At 40.3% G+C, this 26,799-nt stretch overlaps 1 protein-coding gene across 1 annotated transcript in view; it reads left to right on the plus strand.

Moving 5' to 3' along the window:
• LOC121436893 (protein FAM199X) overlaps positions 1 to 16,895 on the plus strand; it is a 33,392-nt gene extending 16,497 nt beyond the window's left edge. Inside the window, exons 3-6 of the mRNA XM_041636796.1 lie at positions 6,382 to 6,531; positions 6,863 to 7,024; positions 8,584 to 8,850; positions 10,137 to 16,895. Coding sequence (XP_041492730.1) covers positions 6,382 to 6,531; positions 6,863 to 7,024; positions 8,584 to 8,850; positions 10,137 to 10,307 — 750 coding nt within the window. The 3' untranslated portion in view covers positions 10,308 to 16,895. The remainder of the gene's footprint in view (positions 1 to 6,381; positions 6,532 to 6,862; positions 7,025 to 8,583; positions 8,851 to 10,136) is intronic.
• The last annotated feature ends 9,904 nt before the right edge of the window (positions 16,896 to 26,799 follow it).

Here is a 26,799-nt window from a genome sequence, read left to right on the forward strand (position 1 = left end):
GACAGGGCTTCAGGATACTGAGTGCCTCCGCAGCTTCTTCCTCCGTTTCTTTTGGCGTTGTCACCACTGCCTCCAGGAGCGCCTTTGTCCCCGCTGCTGCCGCCGCCTTCATCGCTGGAGCAAAGGCAGGCCCTGGGAAGGCTCGCCACAGGCTCCAGTTATGTCACGGCGTGCAGGAGCTCGAACTCCTAGCATCATTGCCTGAGCCCAGGGTGCTTAACTCTCCCTTGGGTTGGCACTGAGCCTCGGCTGTGCCCCACTCCACAGGGGAGCTTCTTCTCACGGTGGCGACCAGAAGCCGCTGTGTGCTACAGCCGCTGCCTCCGTGGCCACCAGATAACTCGCACAGCCCCAAACTGTTTTTCCTCTTTATTAAGATCATTTGGATTTTGGGGGTCTCTTGTAATTCCACACAAATTTTAGGATCAGTTTTTTATTTCTACAAAATAGAGCAGTTGAAATTTTAGTACAGATTGAATTAAGCCTGTGAGGAGGATTGCTGTCTTAATTTCAACATTCCAATTCATGAAAGTGGTATTGTTTTTATTTAATTCTTTCAATGATGCCTTACAGTTCTCAGTATTCAAATCTTAAACTTTTTTGGTTAAATTTGTTTTAAAAAAATCCTTTATTTTGCTTTTGGAAGTGTCCTTTTCATAATTTCAATTGCAGATTTCTCACTGTATATATAAAGCAATATACAATTCAGTCTTTTTAATGCAGATTTTCGTAACTAGCGCTGAACTTGTTTGTTAGCTCTGTAGTTTCCTCCTGTGTGGATTCATTTGGGTTTTCCTTAGTTAAGTTCATGTTATCAGTGAATAGTTGTCTTTCTTTCCTCCTAATCTTTTTTCTTCTTGCTTATTTGCCCTACCCAGCTCATCCAGTGTTGAAGTGTACGGTGATACATGCCTACAACCCCATTGCTCATGAAACTGAGGCAGTTGGAAGCCAGCCTAGGGTATATAGTGAGACCATAAGTAGCCTCCTCCTTGCACAAAGAAGTATAAGAAATGATTAATAAGCAGCAGTAGCAATAGAATAGATGAAGTTGCTAGGAAAAGTGAAGTCAAACAGGCAAAGAGAGAGCTTCTTTCTTCTATCTTTTAAATCTTTCTTTTATCTGAACTGCTACCCACATTTAGGGTGGGTGTTTCCACTTTAATAATCTAATAAAGAATATGTCATAGAGTGCCAAGTGGCTTGCCTTTTATCTGATTCCTTATCCAAGCAGGATTCACAGTCTGTTAGGATTAGAATCAGAGAAATATGGGCCTCTTAGAAAAACTCAGGTGTGGTGGCGTATGTATTTAATCCCAGCACTTGGAATGCCCAGGCAAGTGGATCTCTGCGAGTTCAAGATCAGTTTCGTCTATGCAGTGAGTTCCATACCAACTAGGAATACTTAGTGAGACGCTATCTCCAAAAATAATACAAACAAATAAATAAGCAAATATAAATAAGGTCAGCACTTTTATAAGTTGTTGTAGCCTATCTAATACCAGGGATATTATATAATTGTATAGGTGTTAATGTAGATCGTGGAAGGTTTTATATGTTAAATGAGAAAATATTATAAACTATTCTCCAAAAGAGGAGTGATTCCTAATTTACTTATTAATTTAATAATTGAAGGATTGCAAACAAAGGAAATTGTCAGTAAAGTGACTCGGTGCCAATGCACATGCTAAGATGCTACCTCATCCAAAGATTAAAATCTTGCCTTTGAGAGATCCACTTGCAAGAGCAGCAAGTTGCCAAGTCATCTGTCCAGCCAGAGTGCATTCTTCTCTCACACCTTACATCCTGCCTCCTGTTTCCCCTCCCTCCACTTCTCCCAGTTCCCCTTCCCCTATCTCCTCTCTCCATCAGATCCACTGTTCCTGTTTCCCTTCAGGAAAAAGCAGGCTTTCTGGGGACATCAACTGAACATGGCATAACATGTTGCAATAAGTTTACGCACATGCCCTCATCAAGACTGGAGAAGCAACCTAGTAGGAGGAAGAGTCCTAAAAGTAGGCAACAGAGTCAGACAGTCACCGCTTTCCACAGGGCTCCTCAAGCTCCACCTAATACTTGGCTGTGGATCTCTGCATCTGCTCTCATCAGTTGCTAGATAAAGCCTCTATGAAGATTGGGCTGGGCTCTGATCTATGACTATAGCAGAATATCATTAGGAATCATTTCATTGACTTTTTTTCCACTCCTTACACTGGAGTATAGGTACTCCGTGCTCATGGACATTTAACATTGAACTATGATGAGAAGTTTAAAATGCTTTATTATCTTTGTGAGATCTCAAAATAATATTCAGGAAATTATACAAGATTGTGCTTACAAATTGTATTAGAATTTACTGAAAATTATTGTTTTAGAGTTTAAAAATTATATTAACTCTTGTGGTTAAAAACTCCATCTATTTAAACTTCTGAGTAAATGTTTTGGGGATACAGTAGTTAATATGTATGATTCACAGATTCTTTGGAAAGTTGCATTTAAGAAACCATTTCTGTTGTTGAGCAGGAGAGCTTAGAGGATGCGATGAGCAAGTGATTCTTCTGTCATACTTTAATCCTAGAGGGGTTACGAAATTACACATCAGCGGTTAGAGAAATGAGGTTACTTACAGAATTCTGCTGAAACTTACAGAAAATATGACAGAGGTTTGATTTAATTCTCTCCATGTGTCACGGCTACAGATTATGGCATAAATATACTGAATATGGATGGTATAAATATACTGAATATGGTCTATAAAATATAGGATAGGACTCATTAAGCATTTTTATTCTGAAATACTTTATCAGTTATAAAGTGGGAAATTCCTGGCCTAATAAATACACAAGCGCCCATACAATTAATTCTGCTATACAGCTGCTACTCTAGTCCCGTATGTTCAATTGACTATTTGACATTTCCACTTGAATGACTTTATTATTTCATAGTAACCCATTATCTGAGATGCTGAGTCCTCGATCAGTGATATCACTTCCAAAAATCGCCTTCCCATGGAAAACGTCCACGAGCCTTTGTGACATATCTTACAGTATGGTGAATAATGACCGTTGTCTATTGAGAGTATACTTGCACACCTACCATTTTCCCGTTACCCATATCCCACACTGCACCATCTTCTTAGTTCCTACTGAAGTCCAGATTGCCTGGCTTGTGTGAATACAGTGAATTTGTGTCCTACTTTGGATTTAGTCACTAGTTCTTCAAGTCTCATTGGATACCATTTCCCCCTTTATTTGTTAGAATAAGTGTGTTGAGTTAGAATGATTAATATTTGAAGTCTTTGAGTGTACCATCCTGTGTGGGTTCTATGGTTGTGAACTATTTTCCTCTGGTCTGAATATTGGATTGCTTGCTAACCAGCCAGTTACCAAACAGCTCTTTTTTCTTAAGGAAGGCTTTATTTTTCTACTTTGAGGGTGGACTCCCTTGTGGTGGGTAATTCCTGGAAGCAGACTCTCGGGGCAGCTACTAGCATCAGTAGCCAGTAAGCAGAGAGCAATGAAGGTTCCTAAACGATTTATACATTATCGTTTGTCTTCTAAACTTTTATAGTCATCTGTTTTTCCTATTGATGCTTGTTAGAGGATAGGCATGATCACAGCAAAGGCTTCATGTTTCGTTCCAATCGTTCTTCATCCTGTTTTGTTTCATCAAGATACTGTCGCTTGGAAAATGTTTTGTGTCCATCCGCTCCGGCATGGTATGGGAGTGTTTCTAGTTCTTCCGTTGTTCCGATCCTCAGCAATAATTTTCCTTCCTTCTTTTTTAAAATAACATTTTTTTTATTCATTTCAAGACAGAGTCTCTCTACATAGCCCCGACTGTCCTAGAGAGCTCACTATATAGACTAGACTGGCTACAAACTCACAGAGATCCTCCTGCCTCTGCCTCCTGTGTGCTGGGATTAGAGGTACGCTACACCACACCTGGCTTCTTTTTTTCTTTATGTCGGGTTTTTTCCCCTTACCCTGTGTTTTTGCCATCTGTGGTTTTACTAAATTATTTTTCTTTCCCAAATGTCTTTTTCTGTCCCTCTGAAGTCATTAAACACCACTTTGGCAACATAGGACACATTCTATAAGGACTTTTACTACCTTTTTAGTGGTCTCAGAAACCATGGTTGAAGACTGACTCAAAGTATGATGCCAGATCCCTGTAATTGCAGTATTGAGAGGCTGAAGCGGGAGGAACAAGGCAGCCTAGTCTACATATTGAGAGTTCCACATGGCCTGACATACAGTGTGAGATCTTTTCTCAAAAAGAAAATCAGCCATTAAATAAATAAGTTATACAAGATCTTACCTCTAGTGAGCAATGGAACTAGGTTTTGTGTTGTAGGGTGTTTTAAATTCTCCCTAAAAAAATGACAAAACTATTATTTATAACTTTTTTATATCTCCTCATCTCCCATACCAGACAAAACCAAAGATGTGAATTTAAGTGCTTATCATATAGTCTGACCCCAAAGAGATAGTCTCCAAAGATTCAAAGAAAAGTTTACTAAATTTTGAAAGTTGAAGTTTTTCTATTTTTTTAGCTTTATTTAGTTTATGTTTCTATGAGTGTTTTGTGTGCATGTAAGTCTGGGTATCGTGTGCATGCCTGATGTCTGGAGCTGGCGTTCCAGATGGTTGTGAACCACCATGTGTATGTTGGGAATCGGGGTCCTCTCAAGAGCAAAAAGTACTTTTAATCACCGAGTCGTCTCTCCAGCCCAAGTATAGGTATGTTTAGTTGGGGGGGGGGGGGGTGGTGAGAGAGAGTGAGAGCTTGCAGAGTTTAGAGGTCAATCTCAGGAATATCATCCACATCTTTTGAGATACCGTCTCTAATTTCTCTAATTGACCTTAACCTAGGCTGACTGGCCAGTGAGCCCCAAGGATCTGTCTGTCTGTTTTTATTTTTTTTTATTTTTTTTTAAACTTTTTTTTTATTTAACTTTATTATGTTCATTGGTGTGAAGGTGTCAGATCTCATGGAACTGCATTTTCAGACAGTTGTGAGCTGCCATGTGGGTGCTGGGAATCGAACCCGGGTCCTCTGGAAGAGCAGTCAGTGCTCTTAACCGCTGAGCCATCTCTCCAGCCCCTGTCTGTCTGTTTTTACATCCACCTTGTGCCACCCTTTGCGTTTGTAAGTGGATGGTACTGTGGTGTCTAAAATTTTAATGTAATGAACATGATTTCACTTTGTTGAATCCCCTATACCCATTATAGTGCCGTGTATGTATTAGCATCTTAAATACATATGAAAGCAATAGTTTTTAGTGCTAAAGTTTTGTCCTGTTTGAAAATTCAAAGCCTAGAAATCATTCAGAGTCAAATGTAGTTGCAAATTCTGGCTACCAAAAAACCAATAAAAGTTGATGTAGCTTGTAATCATGAAAATATTCTTTGAAATTTGCTAAGAAAGGAAAAAAATACCTATTTTATTTTAATTAGTATTTTAAAAATAGCGCATTAAATTAACTAATTTTAGAGGATATTTGATGTGACATGTTTTGGTTTCGTGGGTGCATGTTCAAATATATCAAATTATATGCTGTGTAGTTTTTGTTTATCAAGTGTATCTTAATGAAGCTATTTAATCCACTCTTTTTAGAGGCAATATATTCTTGATACTTGTCTTTCTTTAAATGGATTTGATTTGATTTTTCTGTGTTTTTGGGTTTAGTTTTTATCCTTTCTCTACACGTTGTTTTCTATTTTCTTATTTTGTTTTCTAGTATTTCCATTCTTGAGTTTTTCCTTTATATCAATAGCATATTTTAAATTACTTTAGTTCTTCTTATATTGCTCCGGTGCTCTTGAGGAGAAAAATTTGTGGAATTATGTGTGTTTAATAGAGCCAGTTGTTGGCAGAGCACTCAGGTCTCCTGTGATGGAGATCAGTACTTCTTACTCAGGTTTTAGGGCTCTGATAATATTGTGGCTATAAAGTAAAAAGCTTAGTGGATATTGAAACATAGATTAGCATTTTTGTAATTTATATTTATGATTTATGCGTTTTGGAAAGTACATTTTCATGGGATATCTTCAAAGGGAATATCCTGATGTTGGTCCTTTTGTATAAAATCCTGACTGTATATTTGCCTTAGTCATATATTGAAGTAAATTTTATTTTGTTTTTGACACATGATCTTCTATACCTTAGGGTGACCTGAGGCTGGCTATTGAGCTCTGACTGCCCTTAGGCCACTGATCGTCCACTCTCTACTTCCTGAGTGTGGGGATTGCCTGCATATGTAACCAACCATGGCTGACCAAAATAACTTTAATTGATGCATAAAATGTGTTGCCATATTTAAAATGCAGTTTTCAATTTCTACTTTCTTTAACCCCTGTACTTCTTACTTTTCTAAAGTTACCAGGCAGTGACATTGCCAGTGGAAGTGATGTACTTTCTGACGTCATACCCAGTATCCCCAGTTCACCTTGCCTGCTTCCTAAAAAGAAGAACAAGCATCGGAATCTCGATGAACTTGCTTGGAGTGCGATGACAAATGATGAGCAGGTAAACATGTTGGCATTCTTCATTCAAAGTGTATGTGGAATAAAGCTTATGTGGAGAGCAGATGTGAAGCCTCCTTTATTTACCTCTTTGTAGCCCCCAAATTGTGTGAAGTCTGAAATTGAGTTTTAACTTTTTCTAGGAAGCAAGTGAAATCAGGACATCTTAGCAACGATCATAAGAAATGATCACCTTTCCTATTCAGACAGTGGTTGGTGCTTCACTGGAGCCTTGGGCAAAATAATTCTTCTAATGTCTAAATTGTGTTATAATTCACATAGTAAAAGTCAGTTATTCACACTGATATTGTTTGTTGTTATTTTTCTTCACATAGGTGGAATATATTGAGTATCTGAGCCGTAAAGTCAGTACTGAGATGGGCCTTCGGGAGCAACTTGATATTATTAAGATCATTGATCCTTCTGCTCAGATCTCCCCTACTGACAGTGAGTTCATTATTGAACTTAACTGTCTCACAGATGAAAAACTGAAGCAGGTATGAAAAGTAGATGTACATTGTTTATCTACTGAAGATGCCACCATGTTATGAAGTGTAGGCCTATGTAATCATGTGCATACTCGTCATTATCAAGACTAAAATCACTGCTGTGAGATATAACATTAGGAAGCACTGGTGCTGAGCTAAGAGTTGGAGCTCAGGGCTAGAGGATAACATGTACAAAGCCCTGAATTCAGTCCCCAGGACTGCAAAGAAGGGAAAAAATGACCTGGAGTAGCAGCACATGCCTGTAATCATAGCACTTGGGATGTAGAGTTAGGAGGACAGAAGTTCAGGGTCATCTTTGATTTGTTAAAGACTTGAAGGCCAGCCTGGAATACCTGAGATCCTGAATGTCTCAAAGCCAAAACAAAAACTGCAACCTCCAAGTCCCTACTTAAGACGAGTTTTATGTGGCCAGGCATGTGTGCCGAGGGATTTGAGTGGTCTTGTGGAATAACAGCCTGTGCAGAGTGACATCTGAGGAACTTTTCCTCCAGTGTTTTACTCTGTACGTTCACGATCCCTTCTAAATAACAGCTTTGCTGTACCTTTTCTCTGGTACATGCTTTAATAGAAAGGCTTTGAATTCTCTGCTTCTGGTGTCTTACATTTGGCATTTGAAAATTCTCATTTCTCAAAACGAAATATCTTTCCCCGTTTCTGCTAGTTTCTTTAGTGTGGTAAGTTGATGTGTTGCATTTAAAACTGGGTGTCATTGTCCCCCTCACAAAATTTAGGGGGAAATGCACACAAGTCAGAAATGGAATCATTAATATGCTTACCTCATTTTTAGTGTAACCTCGTTTGTTTGATTTTGTTGTTTCTCTTTCAGTGTTCTTTTCTTAAAATTCAAATTCTAAAGGCCAATAGAATTTGCTAAGTAATTTTTATATTTTTAAAATATAGGTCTATGTGTTTGCTGGAGTTTTGACCCCTGCTGGTTTTGTGGTCATCCTTCCTCTCTTCCCTTCCCTTCCCTTCCCTTCCCTTCCCTTCCCTTCCCTTCCCTTCCCTTCCCTTCCCTTCCCTTCCCTTCCCTTCCCTTCCCTTCCCTTCCCTTCCCTTCCCTTCCCTTCCCTTCCCTTCCCTTCCCTTCCCTTCCCTTCCCTTCCCTTCCCTTCCCTTCCCTTCCCTTCCCTTCCCTCCCTCCCCTCCCCTCCCCTCCCCTCCCCTCCCCTCCCCTCCCTTCCCTTCCCTTCCCTCTCTTCCTTTCCTTCATGCTGTTCCTGCCCCTCTCTTGAGTATTGTTTTGAAACAGTTCTTTTCTATAGTCCAGACTGGCTTAGAATGCAGTGTTAAGCTCAGGCTCTGCAGAACTAGTTGCAACCCTCCTGCCTCAGCCTAGAGAACTAGATACACCTAGTGCTAGAACTAATACACCTGACTTGGTATTCATTTCTATATTTGGGTGTTTCTTATTAGCTTCTATTCTGCCTCTTTTATGCATCTGAGCATCATTCAGATTGAACACACTGTGAGGTTTTTCCCTCCAGCATCTTGAGGGTGGAATATCAAGGTGCAATACTTACCAGTGCTTGTCCATGTGTCCTAAGGTCAGAAACTATATCAAGGAGCATAGCCCTCGTCAGCGGCCTACAAGGGAGGCCTGGAAGAGAAGCAACTTTAGCTGTGCAAGCACCAGTGGCGTGAGCGGTGCCAGTGCCAGCGCCAGCAGCAGCAGTGCCAGCATGGTCAGTTCTGCAAGCAGCAGTGGGTCCAGTGTTGGAAACTCTGCTTCAAACTCCAGTGCCAACATGAGTCGAGCACACAGCGACAGCAACCTGTCTGCAAGTGCAGCAGAGCGGATTCGGGATTCAAAAGTAAAATGTCTATTCAATACAAAACTTTACCTTTCAGTGTTAGCATTAGGACGCTTTCGCTTCAATCTCTTGCAAACTAAAAATTGCTCCACTCTCTGGATGCCCGTGGGTCTTGGTTTTGATTGAACAAGCAGAGTGCTCCACTGTTGAAGAAAGCTTGAGTGCTTTCAGATACGCTTCACCCACTACCAGGCCGCCTTCAGTCTTTCAGTTTTTATCTTCCCTTTCAGTAAGAAATACTAGAAATATTAAAATAACAGCTTATTCTCAAGATTGCAACTCACTACTGAGTGAATCTCACTATGTTGCTAATGTTGCCATTTATTAGCTTCTAAAATTGTCATGTATGTCTTCAGTGTGTGTTTGTTTATGCGTGTGTGTGTGTGTGTGTATTTTCTTGATGTTTTAACCTTAACTGTTCCTTGACTAAGTAAAAAGTAACACTTTCTGTAATCTAGTTCTATTCTTTTATTGTTGAAACTTACTGTTGGGCACTTGTAAAAGAAAGTAGAAGTACATATGGAATGGTTATGTGGCTCAGCGTGGACATATGTATGGTTCTTTGCAGTGGCACAGAGTAGAGCCCATTTAAAGATGAGAGAATCTCTTTAACTCTTTGGAAATACAGTGATCAGAAGATACACAGTGATTCCTTCCCGTTTTGTTTTGCTTGTTTTTGTCAAAGTAGAAGAAACAGCCATCTTTGGTGGTTACCAAGGGATTTCACTGAATACGTGGTTATTCTTTTTTTGTTATTAGTTTACCAGTGATGAGGATTCAGGTTTCCTAACAGGCTTTTAAGATAGCATTTGCCTGATATTAGGAAAGCATGATTCCTTCGTAGCCATTGGGAGATTTTTAGTATTCTGGGGTAAAGTGTACCTTGAAAACGTTAAGTATTAGGGATTTGGACAATGTTTTCTGCATTTTATATCCAGTATTGTACTCTAACATTTTGTTTTTGCTGTGATGATGCCATTTTACCCTAATTGAATTTTAAAAATATAAATTCTTGACAGTATTTTGTTGTCCATAGCTAGCTCAAACAATAAAGAATCAGCCCTTGCTAGCCACAAGAATCACTAGTCAGATGCAATAAAAATAGAATCTTTTTTTTTTTTTTTTTACATCTAAGCTGGTGAATTACTTGTTGGTATAAGAATCACTCTGCAGAGAAACTTGAGCAGCTCCTAAAATGTGGAAAATAGAGAATTTGAGCCACATAACCCTGGGCTGCATACAACAGTGTCTACACCTTACTGACTTTGTACTTTTCACTTTGACAGAAGCGATCCAAGCAGCGAAAGCTACAGCAGAAGGCCTTCCGCAAGAGGCAGCTGAAGGAGCAGAGGCAGGCTCGGAAGGAGAGGCTCAGTGGGCTCTTCCTCAATGAAGAGGTGCTGTCCTTGAAAGTGACTGAGGAAGACCACGAAGCAGATGTTGATGTTTTAATGTAATAGGGTAAATCTATCAGCAGTCTTCTTAGCATTGTTCTGTTCTCATTGGCTTACATGCATCTTGACCAGAAGTTTGGTTAGGGTTGTGCTGATGTACCATTAATCATTTAGGCCAGTGGTTAGCAGAGGGCAGTCCCAGTACCTGCAGCTTCAGCATCACCCGAAAAGATGTTAGAATTGCATTTGAGCCCCATTCCAGATCCATAGGCCGTGTGGATTTGGGGCAGCACTGTGTTTTAACCAATGCCAGATTATTCTCATGCACATTCTGATTTAAGAACCACTGGTAAATGTCTTAACTATTTTAACTTTGTGGTGATTAAGTGGACTTTTCAAAGACTAGTACAACATTTGCAGTTTTGGGGATGTCAATGTATAGATGACAGGTAGTTTGTTACTATGTGTAACATCTGTAATTCAGTTCCCTTCTTAATGATAACATTTCTTAGTTTAATTTTTCAAGAGGGCCATAATATAATTATCAGTTCCTAGGGGCAAATCTCCTTTAGGTGAGGGTGCGCATAAGTCATGCATTGCTGTTTACAATAGTGCCTTCATTAGGTTTAGTTCTGATTTCATTAATTATTAATACAAAGGTATAAGCAAAGGCCCTAATCTTTTTCAGTTATATGTGGGGGTTTTTTTGTCTTTCTATACTTTATGTCAAGTGAGAATCACTTCTGCAAGTAATAACTACTGAGAAAATAATGGCTACACTAGCAAAATTTTAGACTTAATGCCTTATTGATTAATTTTCAAATGGAGATTCCAACTAAGCAGTGGTAGCATATCAAACTTTCCCATTGCATCCTTACATTTTAGGCTGTCAGATAATCTCCAAACTGGATCATTTATCTATCAGAAAACACCCAAATTTTTATGCAGAACATCTCCAATGTTATACATTTCATTTGCCAGCTTGCAGGCATGTGAACAGGCTAATGTTCCTTAACTGCGAAACCACTTAGAGTTCTACCAACCTTCAGAAAGCGCTGTGAGTGGAGTATAGAAAGCACCTTTGTGGGTTCCTGATAGGACTCCAAGTCTAAATGTGAAATCATGGAGTTTCTTTAATGGTTTCAAAGAATTCATGATCATGAACTTAGAAATAGTCTGATTCCTTTACCACATGTGTTAGGGCATTCACGTGGGCTAGAGAAGATGGAAACAGAGACTGACAGGTGACTTGCTTTCTGACTTTCATTTTTATGACAGCATTTGGAAGGCAAGCTGATTGTGTAATCCATGTTTCGAAAAGACTGCAGAGTTCAGAGGTTGATAGGCTCTCAACAGTATTTAAGTTTAGTTCTTCAAAAAGATTGACAACTTAAATTTCCTTCATTTTCAGTTGGTATAAGGGCTTAAATTTGAATAAATTAAAGGTGAAGATTTAATCCTGGTGTGTTAGAACACACTTTTAATCCAAGCATTCAGGAAGCTGAGCTGGGATAACAAGTTCAAAGCCAGCCTGGGCTGCATAGTGCTACTGAAATTTTGTATACCTTTAAAAGTTTTATTTTGCTTCCTTGAAGGCTAACGAATTGAAACTGAGAGGAAAGACTCGTGCTTTGCAGCATTGCTGAGCTCTGTGCTCCGGCCTCCTCAAGTGAAAGGATGGCTGTGTGCTTTCAGCTCGAGAAAGAGTTGTGATTTTCCTCCCGTCTCCTTCGGTACTCCAGTTTAGTTTAGAGAGACCGAAGAGGTCTCAGGATCAGACCCTAGAATAATTGAGGAAACGTGTGCTCTGTTTTCCCTTCCAAGCACAGAAATAGAACAGAGAAGAGAAGCAAATGCATCTAAGCTGGCTGCCTTCCCTTAGTAGCAAAGTCGCACGGAGGAGTTTCTGCGTGCTCTTCCTGTCCTCTAAGGAAGATGGGTAACCCTGAGATGCAGAGCAGCGTTTATCCGTCACACAGTTGCCAACTGTTGATTTGAGGAAAATGCAAAGCTGGTTCAGGTTATAATTTTAAGACCAATTTCTCTATCCTCCCAAGAATCATGTAGTCCTCTTAACTTAGATTTAACTTAAGTCACTATTGAATAAGTTTACCAAAGTGCCATTGGCAGATTTTTAATGTCTATAAAAGTTTGCATATTTATAGAAATATGTCATAAAATTTTGTGTGAGTCTATTCACTTTATACATTAGAACCAGAATATAAACTCTATTTGGAGGAGATTGAAAATACTACTTTCATTTAAAAGCAAAAAGTGGAACTCTTGGACTTGTTTATGATTTAAGAGATAGAGATTAAAGTCTTTCTCTTTCCTTCCAAAATAGAAGCTATATCACAAAAGGCTGTTATCTGTCAGGACGTTTCATGTGGCTAACTGAGAGAGAATTGTTGGAATGGGTGGTGATTTATTAAATCTGCTATCTCTGTAGGGTATATTTAAAACAAATTCAAGTCAGGATCTCTTCTTTCATTTTCAATGGAAAGCCTACATAATCAGTTAATTAAAAGGCAAATCAGGGAAATGCAAATCCAAACTGATGAGAGTCTATCTCATTCCAGTCAGAACAGCTATCATCCAGGAAACCAAAAGCAAATAGTGGTGAGAGTAGAGGCCGGGGTGGGGGGAGGTAGGAAGGAATCTGTATATGCTGCTGGTGAGAATACAGAACTGCTGTACCAGTCAGTGGAAATCAATATGGAAGTTCTTTTTTTAAAAAAAAAAATTACAAGTGGAACTAAATTATCCAGCTGTACCATTCCCGAGTGTGCTCAAAATAAATGAACTCAGCATATGGCAGGAATACTTCTATTTCCATGTTTCTCGCAGTATTGTTACCAATAACCAATAAATAGATTCTTATCGGCAGATGAATAAAGAAAATGTGGCACATACACAGAGCATAGTTGTATTTAGCCATAAAGAAGACTGCAATGATGTCATTTGCAAGAAAACCGATAGAACTAGATGGAGATCGTCACGTTAAACAAAGTAAGGCAGACTCAGAAAGACAAACATTGTGGGTTTTTTTTTACATGTGAAATCTAGATTTAATAAAATGCAAATTAAGAAATTAGAAGGGGACACTATTTGGGAAGGGGAACGGATCTAGTAAAAAAGGAATGGAGGGGGGGGGCAAAAGATGGTAGTTAAATATGATCAAAGTAGATTATAAATATGTATGGATAAATTGGTGAATGAATGAGAAGTCTCGAATTTGCTCCAATGTTGGTTATCTTCTGTACAAAGCTGACGGTGGAGTGAATAAGTCTCCTCTTTACAGATTTATCTAGACTTTATTAGAGATCTTGGAAGACCATGTCAGTCCTTATTACTGCTTTTAAAAGTGCAAGCAGTGAGTTAAGCCAAATGGCATGTATTTTTATACAGTTTTGCAAATGATTAAAGGAAGGCAGTGTTCTAGAATGTAGTAGGTTGTAACAGGCTGGTTTATTCTGTCTTACCAAGAACATAGAGTAAAATGAAACTTTTTCTTCATTCTTTGGTAGATAGTGGCAGCTTTATTGAGTTCCTCTGTTTTGTGGGTAAGTTAGATATTGCTGAATTAAATCCCAAAAGCTGACTTATCAAATAATGACCCATAGTGTGCATAGACATCTCATTTTTTAGCTTTTTAAAAGTGGTAAATTCCCTCAAAAAGAAAAATTATAAGAAATTATTGTATAAAGGTATCCAGATTTTGATGATCTTTAAAAATTGTAAAATTTATTGTATATCTTCATATTTAAGCCAAAAATGTTACTACATAAACTCTCTAGTAGTCTTGTTTGTTCTGGGTTCTCGTAGCAGACTTTTTTTTTTTCATGGCTTCTCTGTAGCCTCATGTGCCTTAAAGGTGGTGAACTTTGACATTTTCATCAATATCAGGCTTTTCCAAACTCAAATATCAGAATGTTATAATTTGGTTCATGTAATGCTCATGGTGTTTGGATATTAGTAAACAAAACTTACCAATAGTAGTAGTCATAGAGTATCAAATGAGATTAAAAAAACCTTCAGATCTTAGACACGATTGCATAAAACTAGTTTTGATCCACAAGATTATTGAAGAGCCTTGCATTTATGTAAAGTTTTAATTAATGTATTGTTTTTTTCCACGGGAGAAAAATGTCTGAGGCCAGGATACTTTTTCTTTCTGAGACAGGACTCCCTATATACATCAGGCTAGCCTTGAACTTGCTATGTCGTCCAGGCTGCTCTGGAACTCTTGATGCTTTCCCCTTAGCTTCTCTGGGTTTTGGGATGCAGACATGTCTGGGGAGTGTACCTTTTTAAACTAGCTAACATATATCATGAAAGAATTTTTAGGGTCTAGACAAAAACTCTTCTAGAACCAAGATTTTAGAGCACGGTGTTTCTTCTTTTAATGTTAGGGATTCATTGAGTTCCTCTGTATTTTCATCAGGTCACCCTGTCCTCTATCCTTTTTAACAAATTACCTCTTAGCGCTCTGTCTTTAAGAATTCTTCTTTGGAATTGATGGAGGGTGAAGTCAGTTTGACTTAGCTGATAGTATAGTTCTTTTGTGTTCAATAGTAGTGTGGATGTTGAATTCGTTGACATTCAACATATTTAAGTGAGAGGTAAATTGCGTCTTGAAAGGGACTTTTAGGAAATAAATATTTGAGTAAAAATCTAGTATGGTAACTTTGCAGTAGTTTTAAACTTAATAAAGTGGAATAAATTTTATCTTAAAACTGAACATTATTAAATGTGTAAGACCTCTCGGGTATTTTTAGCTAGGCATTTCTGTCAGAGTAGTATTTGGAACACAATCCTTGGAATATTTAAATTTGGTCTCTGAAAAATAATTTCCATCCTCTGTGAGGCTTAGCGGGAAGTCTGACATTTCTTATACTGGATATTAAGAGTAAGGCAGTTGCATGGCATAGCTCAAGGTCCAAATTGGCTCACTATGATTTAATTTCCATTTCTTAAATACTAAATTTGTTTACAGCTCCCTATCCAATTATTTTTTGAATTGAGGTTATTGATGTTTTAACCTAGACCAGACAATGGCAAATTGCATTTTAATTTGACATTCATGCCAAACTCAGAAAAACCAGTGTGGTCTTCGCTGATTTCAGTATATAGTAGTTTTTCTTTATTGTCAGATTTCTTCTGTTACATCTTTGTGGTGAATGGAACCTGTGGAGATATGTGTTCTTTTTTTGTGGTGATGTATGGGGTGGAAAAGGGAAGAATTGCTTAATTAATACATATCTGTTTTGACTATGTCAAGGTAATTGTAGAATTAATGTGTACAGGTGATAAGTACACACTTAAGATGCTGAATTGTTCAGAAGAACAGCCGTGGCTTGTTCTGTAAAGTTGTTTGTTCTTAAACTGAAGCTGACCTTTTAGGTTTACATTGAGATTTCGAGGCTTTTAGAGAATGGAGCTGGTAGTGTCTCTTCCTGTAGTGGGTGAAATTAATTTCATGTTTGAGTATGCTAGTTTAGATAAAAAATATTATTCATAAATCTTTGTGTTAGCAATTTAATAGGACTGTTGCCAAAAATAACAATATAACAATAAACACAAGCACATGTAAAACATTTCACAGATGGTTAAGAGTTGCAAATTGTGGGGCTCCCCCACTTTTCAAAAATTAGTTATGTAGCAGCAATATCATAACCAAAGTAGTAGGAAGGTGACTGGTTCAGAGAATCTGCAAGTAGTCTTAAATACTGTAAAGTATCAGGTTGTTAACCAGGACTTTTTCCTGTATTCCTGCAAAATATATTCTATTAATGCACTTTTGTATATATGACAGTCTCCTGTACATTCTGTACCTACTACAGTGTATATAAAACCTGGTTGTTTTTCTCAAAGCTATGTGAGGAGGGAGTGCAGTTGGTTTCTATGTTGAGTTCCTTCTCACACATGAAAATATTTTAGCTGTTATGTCTAAACGAATATGTATGATTATAACTGAAGCTGGCTATGTGGCAGAATTGTCTTTTGAACCCAATATCAGAATGAAAGGAGTCATTTTGGTCTTTAAGAATTATGGTAATCATTCCATCTTAATTCTCTCTTTTCAAAACCCCACTGCTATTACTACTGTATACTCCGGATCTCCCAAAAGTCATGAGTAAAACATTTTTTTCTGAAGAGATCAGATTTCTAGAGAGATTATAATTCACACCATAAGTGAAAATTAGGTTGTTGTTGTTGACAAAAACGATGTATTTTCTTTATGTATTGCTGTAGAACCTTTTAAAGTTAAGTTTCCAGAAAAGAAATGTCTATGATCAGTTGTATGTGTAGATTCAGGTGCCATTCTGATTTGATTTTTGTGTTTGTGTGTGTGTGTGTGTGTGTGTGTGTGTGTGTGTGTGGGTTTTTAGTTTGATTTTTTTTTTTTTTTGATCAACAATGTTATTTCTTACCACTAGAGGGACGTCTATGGTTCTTTTCTGCTTTGGAATTTTTTTTTTTTTTAAGTTTCACAGATTGGCATAGACTTATCCTCAGAATGTTTTCTTAGTAATTATGTTCATTTATTAGTCAAAGGTAGACTAATTAAGCTTGTTTAATGAAAAAGGCAGTCTTACTCATGCTGTCTGTAATCTTCCATTTTTAATAAATGTTAGATACTAAGTAAAACCTGTATGTGTGTGTGTGTTTCTTTTTTAAGGTACTCCATAGCTGTACTGTCCTAATGGTGGGCACTAGACAAACGTGACTGTGTATATGAATTGAAATTAAATGAAGTTCAGATTTTTTTCCCTAAGTCATGCAGCAATATTTCAAGTGTCTGAATACCCACATGTGGCTTTAGGCTAATTTTTATTTTGGAAACACAGAATATGAAAAATGTTCCATAATGTTGGGCATGGGGGTGGCACATACCTTTAATCCAAGCATGTGGGAGGCAGAGGCAGGTGGCTCTCTGAGTTCAAGGCCGGCCTGGGCTACAGAGTGAGTTCTAGCACAGCCTGGGCTATATAAAGAGACCCTGTCTCAAACAAACAATTTTTTAAAAATGTTCCACAATCACAGAGAATTCTTGTGGAGAGAGCTGCTATAGAGATTTGATGGTTGCTCTAGCGGTCTTTGTCATTCTACTAGTTAACAGTATTCAGTGGCTAAGAGCTGCTGCCCACAAAGCTGGTAATTGACTGATGTGAGAGGGTAAGTGAAGTGTACTTGGTTTTCTGTTTCATTAAAATCACTGCCAAGGGCTGGAGAGATGGCTCAGAGGTTAAGAGCGCTGGCTGCTCTTGCAGAGGTCCTGAGTTCAATTCCCAGTACCCACACGGTGGCTCACAACCATCTGTAATGAGATCTGGCGCCCTCTTCTGGTGTGCAGGTGTGAATGCAGGCAGAACACTGTGTACATATCAAATAAATCTTTTTTTTTGTTTTTTTTTTTGTTTTTTTCGAGACAGGGTTTCTCTGTGGTTTTAGAGCCTGTCCTGGAACTAGCTCTTGTAGACCAGGTTGGCCTTGAACTCACAGAGATCCGCCTGCCTTTGCCTCCCGAGTGCTGGGATTAAAGGCGTGCGCCACCACCGCCCGGCTAAATCTTTAAAAAAAAATAATGAAACCACTGCCAGAGTTGGAAGCTTGTGGTTTTAGTGGAAGAATTTCTCCGATACTGGCTGTTTTGTTTGACTCTGAGAAAGTTATTGTTTGAATAAGGTGACAGATTAGGCACATTTCTTTAGTTGATTAGTTTCGGTGGTAAGGGTTGAACCTGGGCCCTAGAACATGTTAAACCAATGCTCTTACTCTTGAGCTGTACCCCTGACCCCACAATTTCTTAGTTTTATTATTATAAAGAGGCTGTCATGCAGCTTTGTCTGTGAGTTCTTCCTTTGACATAAATCTGTAAATGACAGTATTAGGACACGGAACCAAGTACAGACATTTTTGAAAGACAGTCTAATGCCGAGTGCTCAGCCCTAGACACAATAACATGGGGGCAACAGTGAAGAGACTCAGCAGGATGCATTGTATGTGGATTGATGTATATGTAACAACAATGGTTAAAGAAGAAGCCATGAATTTGGGAGGGAGGGGAAGGTCAGGCATGGGAGGGGGAAAGAGCAGAAATGATGTAATTACATTGAATTTAGTAAAACTCTTCTTACAAATAGAAGTGTGAGCTATAGGATCAGTGTTTCTCTATTAATTCTTGTGATAGGAGATTCTAATAAAGTCACTATTTCTTAAGCCTGACAATATTCTACCCTCTTGCTGTTGGTTTGCACCTCATGGTAAGTGGAATATTATAATGTATTATCTGGGTTTCTTGGTGATAGGCTGGCAGTTACTAGATTTAGGTCCAATGTCACTTACTTGATTTTTTTTTAGCATGGCATTCACTAGAATGCTATAATCACTATATATGCTACTTCATAACTGTAATTTTGCTACTGCTATGAATTATGATGTAAATATCTGTGTTTTCGAAGGGTCTCAGGTAACCACTGTGAAAGGGTCATTCACTGGGTTGAGACCCATAGGATGAGAACAGCTCCTAATGCTACAAAAGCTAAACCCAGATGACAATTTCATCTCAGTCTGATTTTGTAAAAAATAAATGTACTTCTGTAACATACTTGTATGTATATGTGTATGTTTTATATATATATATATATACACACACACACATGTATTTAATCATATCTATAAAAATACTTCCTAATGTCAAGTAGTTATTTATTTACAATAAAAATCATAACTATTATTGTTACTAAGTTCAAAAATAATTCTGCATGTTGCTGACCCTAATATAAATTACTTTTTCTATTGCTTGAGTTCTGGTGGTATCTTGGCCACTGCCCTCTCCTTTTTCTCTCCCTTTTCATGACAGAGTTTTATGAAGTGCATGCTACCCGTGAGCTTCTGATCTTCCATGCCTGTTTGTATGCTGTGATAGGATGGAACCCAGGACTTCATGCATGCTAGGCAAACACTCTACCAACTGAGCTACGTTCCCAGGCCTTGACCCCCATGTGTTTTGAAGCACTATATCTATTGCTTTTATATAGAAACAGAGTCTCAGTTGTTTTCCTTAGTATGTTGTTAAAAGTCATAGAATGATTTGAGTTCCTAGACAGAAGGAAGGGAATAAATCACAGTAACTTGAAGTATGGCTTTGCTGTTTGATGTGCCTCTGTATCCAAGAATTTTCTTTTCGTGGCATGAGGAGATGGATTAGTGGATAAAGTGCTTGGTGTTAAAGCATAAGGACAGTCACAGATCTCCATAGCCCAGACGAAAGGCACACAAGCCAGATTATGGGCGTAGCAGATGCCTAGAATCCTAGCACTTGGAAAACAGAGATGGGATCCTTGGGGCGAGTTGGCTTGCTACACTAGCTGGAGCCACTGAGGTCAGCAAGAAACCTTGCCTCAGTACATGTAGTAGAGAGCAATCAAAAAAGACACCTGATGGAAATCAGGTCTCTATATATGACTCACAAGAATGTCCTTAGTTAGAATTAGATCAAATGGTAAAGATTTGTTGGTTTTAATTTATTTACTTATTTTTCCATACCAATCCCAGTTCCCCCTCCCTCCTCTCCTGCTCCCCCAACGTCCCCGCCCAACACCCATTCATTCCTCAGAGAGATAAGGCCTCCCCTAGGAACTAAACTAAGTCTGTCCCAACATCTCTTTTTTCACAGAACCAAGCACCACCCCACCCCCATGCCTAGGCTGAGTAAGGCATCTCTCCATAGAGAATGGACTTCACAAAGTCAGTTCATGCATTAGGGTTAGATCCTGGTCCCACTGACTCAGAGACAGATATTGGGGTTTAACCAGAAAAGCAAAGCAGCCAGCCACTGGCTGTTACCTCGAACTCAGTCTGAAAATGGCGATCCTGCCTCCAGGAAAACTCAGAATGATGTTGGGGGAGGGCGCCACTTGTTGGTTCCCGGCCGCCTGGCTAGCTTATACCCGAAATAATCACACAGAAACTGTATTAATTAAATCGCTGCTTGGCCCATTAGCTCTAACTTCTTATTGGCTAACTCTTACATATTAATTTAACCCATTTCTATTCATCTGTGTCGCCACATGGCTGTGGCTTACCTGCTAAAGTTCTGATCAGTGTCTGTCTCAGGCAGCTCCATGGCATCTCTCTGCTGCTGTTGTCCCTTTCTCATTAGCGTTAAGAAAATTCAAGGTTAATAAAGCATTATGTAATCTATTTCTGGGGGTATTTTCCACCCCTGTTTATTTACCATATCCTTTATAGTTTGATTTGATCTTTCTATAACTGCCTGACCTCTAGGATTGTGTGATAGATCTGTAATATGCTTAATATAATAAACAAAAAATTTCATTTTCTTAGAGACATATGCTTAACCATTATCTGTCTTTATTTGTGCAGGTATACCCATGATGGCCATAGCTTCTAATAAATGTATGATTACTGAATCAGCCTTTTCTGAGCTTAAAGCAGTTGCCCACTGAAAACCTGAATAAGTGTCAATGGTATGGTGAACATATTTTAATTTTCCATATTCTGCAAAGTGGAACACATCCATCTGCCAGATTTCATTCCTTTGAGTATCCTTTGGGTTGGTCCCTGCAGGTATCAGTGTTTGGTTATAGAAAGAGCAAGTAGGGCATCTCTTTATAATCTCCTTAGCTTGTTGCCATGTAATAGAAAACTCTTTCTTTAAACCTTTGCTATTTGATATTGATGTTTTTATAAAATTCTGAGGCCTGAAACATGTTTCCTATCAATAACTGATCAATGTCTACATTGCTCTGTGCTAGAGGACCTGGGAGACCCATATGGAATTGGATGTGTTATGTACATTGGACAAAGCCTATTCCTGATTATGCCTTGCACCTGGATAAATAATGAAGTCAATTCTATATCATCTGGTATAAATTCAGAAGTTTCAATATGTAAGACAACTCTTTCTGCATATTGTGAATCAGTAACTGTAATGGATTTGCGAGCTGCCCGGCAGGCAGGGGGCCAGCGGGTCCCGAGAGCAGCCAGTCCTAGGCAGGGCCCGGGCATACCACGCATCAGGTCTCCAAAGGTGGCTGATCCCCTGGGCGTCCCCTACGGCAAGCCATGTGTGCGGCAAGCCATGTGTGCAGCCTGTAGGCAAGTGGCAGACAGGCACACCATGCAGATGGGTTTGCTGCAAGCTGCTGGGGTCCCGGAAGCAGCCAGTCCTGCGCGGGGATAGTGCACAAAGACCACATGGCAGGCTCCATGTGACTGCGGCCGGCTGGCGAGAGAGATGGATAAACATACCATACAGAGTAAAGTAAAACATTTATTAGATGGGTTATGGAGGGGAAGGAAAAAGGGGAAAAGTGGGGGGAGAGAGGGAGAGAGGCTGCCTCTGAGAGAAGGGTGACAGGAAGAGGAAGAGTGTGGCTCTGAGGCTGCAAGCAGGAAGGGAGTGGATGTGGCTTGTCTCTTAAAGAGACAGAACAGGGGCTGGAGAGATGGCTTGGAGGTTAAGAGCATTGTCTGCTCTTCCAAAGGTCCTGAGTTCAATTCCCAGCAACACAACCATCTGTAATGAGGTCTGGTGCCCTCTTCTGGCCTTCAGGCATACACAGAGACAGAATATTGTATACATAATAAATGAATAAATATGTTTTTAAAAAAAGACAACAATCATTTCATCCCCAGCTCTTTTTTGTTTATAATAAAAAGCAGGGGATTAGGCACCACAGGTTGAAGGAATTGGGATGGCGGATTCTCAAGACTGCTTCTAGCTTATTTGTGGGCATCGTCTTGGGGGGGGGCGGAACCTGAGAAGGCTGGGCGCTGGCCACATCCTGGCATAGTTGGTCTCTTTGCTCCTGTCCGGTGTTTGTGGTATGGAAATGTCTGGTATCTCTTACACCTGGTTAAGGTATTGGCAGAACAGAGGACAATGTTATATTAAGGAAAAAAAAAATAGAACCAGGGAATTGAGGGGAATGTATCTGACCTGTTTAAAGTGGATCCTTCAATTCAGCTCTCTGGAACTCACAATAATTTTTGGGTTTGTGAAAACAGAAGTCTTAGACACATACATTGTATAATGACTGTGATATATTTTTGTATAATGAAAAGTATTTTTAAAACTATGGAAGCAGTATGAGAGAGAAATTTGATCTGAAATTTGTTTGGTGAGGTTGTCCTTTTAAACTGACAGAACCTCTCAGCTGTCAAACTGCATCAGAGATCTTTGAGAAGGATAAGATTTTATTTGAGCCGGGCGGTGGTGGCGCACGCCTTTAATCCCAGCACTTGGGAGGCAGAGGCAGGTGGATCTCTGTGAGTTCGAGACCAGCCTGGTCTACAAGAGCTAGTTCCAGGACAGGCTCCAATACCACAGAGAAACCCTGTCTCGAAAAACCAAAAAAAAAAAAAAGATTTTATTTGAGTTACTGATTAAAAAATGACAGAGAACTTACTTGGTTGGCACCAAGAGCTACTACTCTTTAGGGTCCTCCATGGTCGCTGAAGGTCGCATTTGCCTTTGCTGTTTAGTGCAGGGCCTGCCAGGCTCCAGAAGACCCTGTGGGCTAAGAAATCTGTAGGAAGACAGGCCTACCTTGACCTGAGCAGCTAGGCTGTTGATTCCAGAGATTCTGTCCACATCAGGAGGTCTTCAGCTTAGATGAAAGGCAGTTTTTCCCAATGTTCAGTGCTTGGCAGTTGAAGCAATTGCGGACGGATGTTACTGTGTGTCCTTTTTTCTTAGATCTTTTTTGGAGGAAGCAGAGTGCTGCTGCTAGGAGCCAACCTGTCTCTTTTTGTTGTGAAAAGTTTTTTAATAATTAAATATTTAAATATCACATTCCCCAAATCTCTGAGAAGTTGAGGGCTGTTTATTAGATATAACTACAATATAGAATCTGTCTGGAAGGTTGGGTCTGAGCTTGACTGTACTGGCTCTTAACAGGTAAGATTTACACTCCTAAAAAGGCAGAAAGAAGAAGAAACTGCTTGTAATAGAAGGTTAACAGCTGAACTGACAATGATAGGGAACAGCGTAATATATTTTAAGTGAGGGTTGGATTAAATATAAGGTATTTTTGTGAGAGACTTAAAAGTACATACCAGTTTAAAACATGAGACTTATTGTTTTTGTAGTCTGAAATGAGATGTAACAATTATAATATTAACCATAGGTGTATTTAAGTTACATGTAGGAACATATACACACATAGAGTGAACAGGAATTGGGGAAAGTGAATGGTCTTGGTGGGCCCTACCAAAGGCATGCCACTGCAGAAAACATGCATACAACAGAGTCAAGAGGAATTTAGTGAAAACCAGGGGTCAAGGCAGGGTACACTTCAGTAAAGATGGGAGAACCTGGACACCTGACCTGGCTCAGCGGTAAGGTCACCCATGTAACAGAACTAACACTGGAGAACCAGGCAGGGAATATCTCAGTAAAGATGGGAGAACTTGGTCACTTGACCTGGCTTTCAGCCAAGATGGTGGCAAAGTCACCTGACCCCAATTAAAATGGCAGTGGTCACATGGTGTATGAAAGAGCCACAATTTTTGAGCTGCAGGGATTTTAAACTTAGTAAGAGAGACCTAGAGGTGTGAAACGCCCTGTGGCTGAGCCGCTGTGCCACAAGCTGCAGAAGGGAGCAAAAAGCTGGAACTGAAAAAAACTGCACCACGCTACGGCTGGAATTGAAAAAAGCCAGGGGATGGACATGGATGGTTGCTACCCACAGCTGAAATTGTGAAAACCCACAAAACACCACTAGGCACACTGTGAGATGTCTCTCGACTGTGGAGGGGTGTGAATCAGCGTGAACACCACAGGGACCCGTGGGCTGGGTGTCCCCTGATCCCGGTTGGGGTGCTATGGCCTCGCTGAATCTGGTTGGGGTGACTCAGAAGCCTGAGAGGCCAGAGGCCACTCTGAGCAGCCTTTTACATCGAGGACAAAAAAAAAAAAAAGAAGAAATGGGGAAAAAAAGATAAAGAATCTGAGGGACCCCGAGTCCCCAGTTGAATGCACCACACAGAATTTGCAGTGCTAGAGTGGGCTGACTAACCCGGGTTAGGCCAGACACAATTTTAGTTAAGGGAAGCAACCATAGCAGAACGGTGGAGACTCACCAATCAAAGCCTGGAAGCTGGTGGTGGGAGTAGGAAAAAACCCTGGTTCAGGATCCCAATATCTGGAGAGGAACTGGAGTGGAAGAGTCTATCTGAGTGGTAGCACTAAAATGTAATGGATTTGCAGTTGCCCAGCAGGCAGGGAGCAGCGGGTCCCGAGAGCAGCCAGTCCAGGGCAGGGCCTGGGACCATCACACAGCAGGTCTCCAAAGGTGGCGGTCCACTGTTTCATATTTTTTTAAAAAAAAAATGCTGCAAGATCCCCAGCAGCAGTAGGCAGCAGAAATGCTGTAGATCTCAAATGGTGGTAGCGGGCCATGTGGTGGCAGACAGCGGGCTCTGGGAGCAGCCAGTCCCAGGCAGATATGGCTGCCGGTCCCCAAGCAGTGGCTGGTCCCAGGCAGGGAGACACATGGTGGGTAGGCAGGAGACAGAGACATGGATAGACACGACACGCAGAGTGAGGTTGAATATTTATTCAGGGGGTTATGGAGGGAGAAGGGAGAAGGTGGAAGAGAGAGGGAGAGAGAGGAGAAGAGGAGAGAGAGATGGGGGAAGCAGAGAAGTGGGGAGAGAGGCAGAAGAGAACCTGCCTCTCCGAGAGGAAGATGGAAAAGAGTGAGCTCAGGCCAGAAGCTGAAGATCAGCCTGCCTCAGCTGATGGGGGAGGGAGTAGGTGTAGCTTTTCTCTTAAAGGGACCAGGGGCCAAAACTATAATACCCTGGGCATCCCCAGTGGCTAGCCATGTGGGCGGTGGATGGGCAAGGGGCAGACAGATAGGCACACCATGCAGATGGGTTTGCTGCAAGGGCCAGGGTCCTGAAAGCAGCCAGTCCTGCGCGGGGATAGTGCACGAGACCACGCGAACACACGGTAGGTCTCCATGTGACTGCGGCCAGCAGGCAAGAGAGATGGATAAATATACCATACAGAGTAAAGTTAAACATTTATTAGATGGATTATGGAGGGGAAGCAAAAAGGGGAGAAGGGGGTAGAGAGAGAAATAAAGAGAAAGAGGTAGAGAAAAAGGGAGGGAGAAAGTTGGCAGCCTCTTTGAGAGAGGGGACAGGAAGAGGAGGAGTAGGGCTCTGAGGCTGCAAGCAGGAAGGGAGTGGGCATGGCTTGTCTCTTAAAGAGAACAATCATTACAATAACTATATTAAGAGGTTCTTTAAAATCCCTTAGCACCATGAGAATAGCATTTTCTGGACAGAATTATAAGGGCTTTGTTCCACCTTACTTAATTCTGCTTTGTAACAGGAATAGCCCTGAGCTGCTTTAGTTTTCCACCTTGGTACTGGTTAAATACTGAGAAATATGCTTTTCTTGACAAATTAAAAGCAATTAAATCAATTCCATATACTGACCAAGAAACCCAGAACTCACAGCAGGGAGCACAAACTGGAAGCTGCACAAGTCGTCACATGACAAGGAACCTCAACAGGGAACTGTGCCAGGGAACAGGGCAGTGGGAGGCAGTGGGGGCAGCAGGTGTGTGTGCAGTTGGGAAATTTCTAAGTCGCTGCACACACACAGTAAGCTTCGCTGTGGAGGGGGTTCTACAAAAAACCACTTAGGTAAAAGCAAGCCAAGTGGGCAGGGTTGGGAGACTTTATGGGCTGTGAACTGGTTAGGTCTTTAGGCTGTCCACCTGGTAGGTGTGGAGTCTGAATCCACATGGGCACCAGATGAAAAAGGACTCTTAAAAGAAATCCAACACTAGCTCAGAATTGAGAATAATAGATACTTAATTATTTGGGGTTATACTCACAAATCAGAATCCTCTGCTGGAATGGAAAACAGCAACCAAATCCCGCAACTGGAAAAGAGGCTGGTCGCATGTGCTCTTTACACCAGCATAAACAGTATAAGAGGCTACACCCAAGTGGGCAGGTAACTTAAAGCCTACTGGCTATAGAATTTCCAACAGCAGAATGAGACTAAGAGAACTGTCTCCTCCCGTTTTATAATGCTCCCTAATTCTGGGATTAAGGATGTGCACCACTACTGCCTGGTTTCTATGGCAAGCTAGTATAGCTACTGGGATTAATGGTGTGTGTCATTGCAACCTGATCTGTAAGGCTGGCCAGTGTGGCTGTTTTACTTTGCTCATCTTCAGGCAAGTTTTATTTATTAAAATAAAAATGAAATGCTACTACAACTGCCAGTGGCCCCACACACTGCCCAAGCCACACCATTGCCATCTGCATTTAGGGGTCTTAGTTCAGTCTGATGCAGGTTCCCCAGTTATCAGCCCAGAGTCCATGAGCTCCCACTGTTGAAATACGGAGCGGTGGGCTATGTTCCTGGCGCCCGGCCACCCACACAGCTAGCTTTACCCGAAATAATTACACGGAAACTGTATTCTTTTGAACACTGCCTGGCCCATTAGTTCCAGCTTCTTATTGGCTAGCTCTTACATATTGATCTAACCCATTT

Source organism: Microtus oregoni, unplaced genomic scaffold (assembly GCF_018167655.1).
Source record: "Microtus oregoni isolate MIOR12 unplaced genomic scaffold, Mior012 000050F_006, whole genome shotgun sequence".
Taxonomy (NCBI): domain Eukaryota; kingdom Metazoa; phylum Chordata; class Mammalia; order Rodentia; family Cricetidae; genus Microtus; species Microtus oregoni.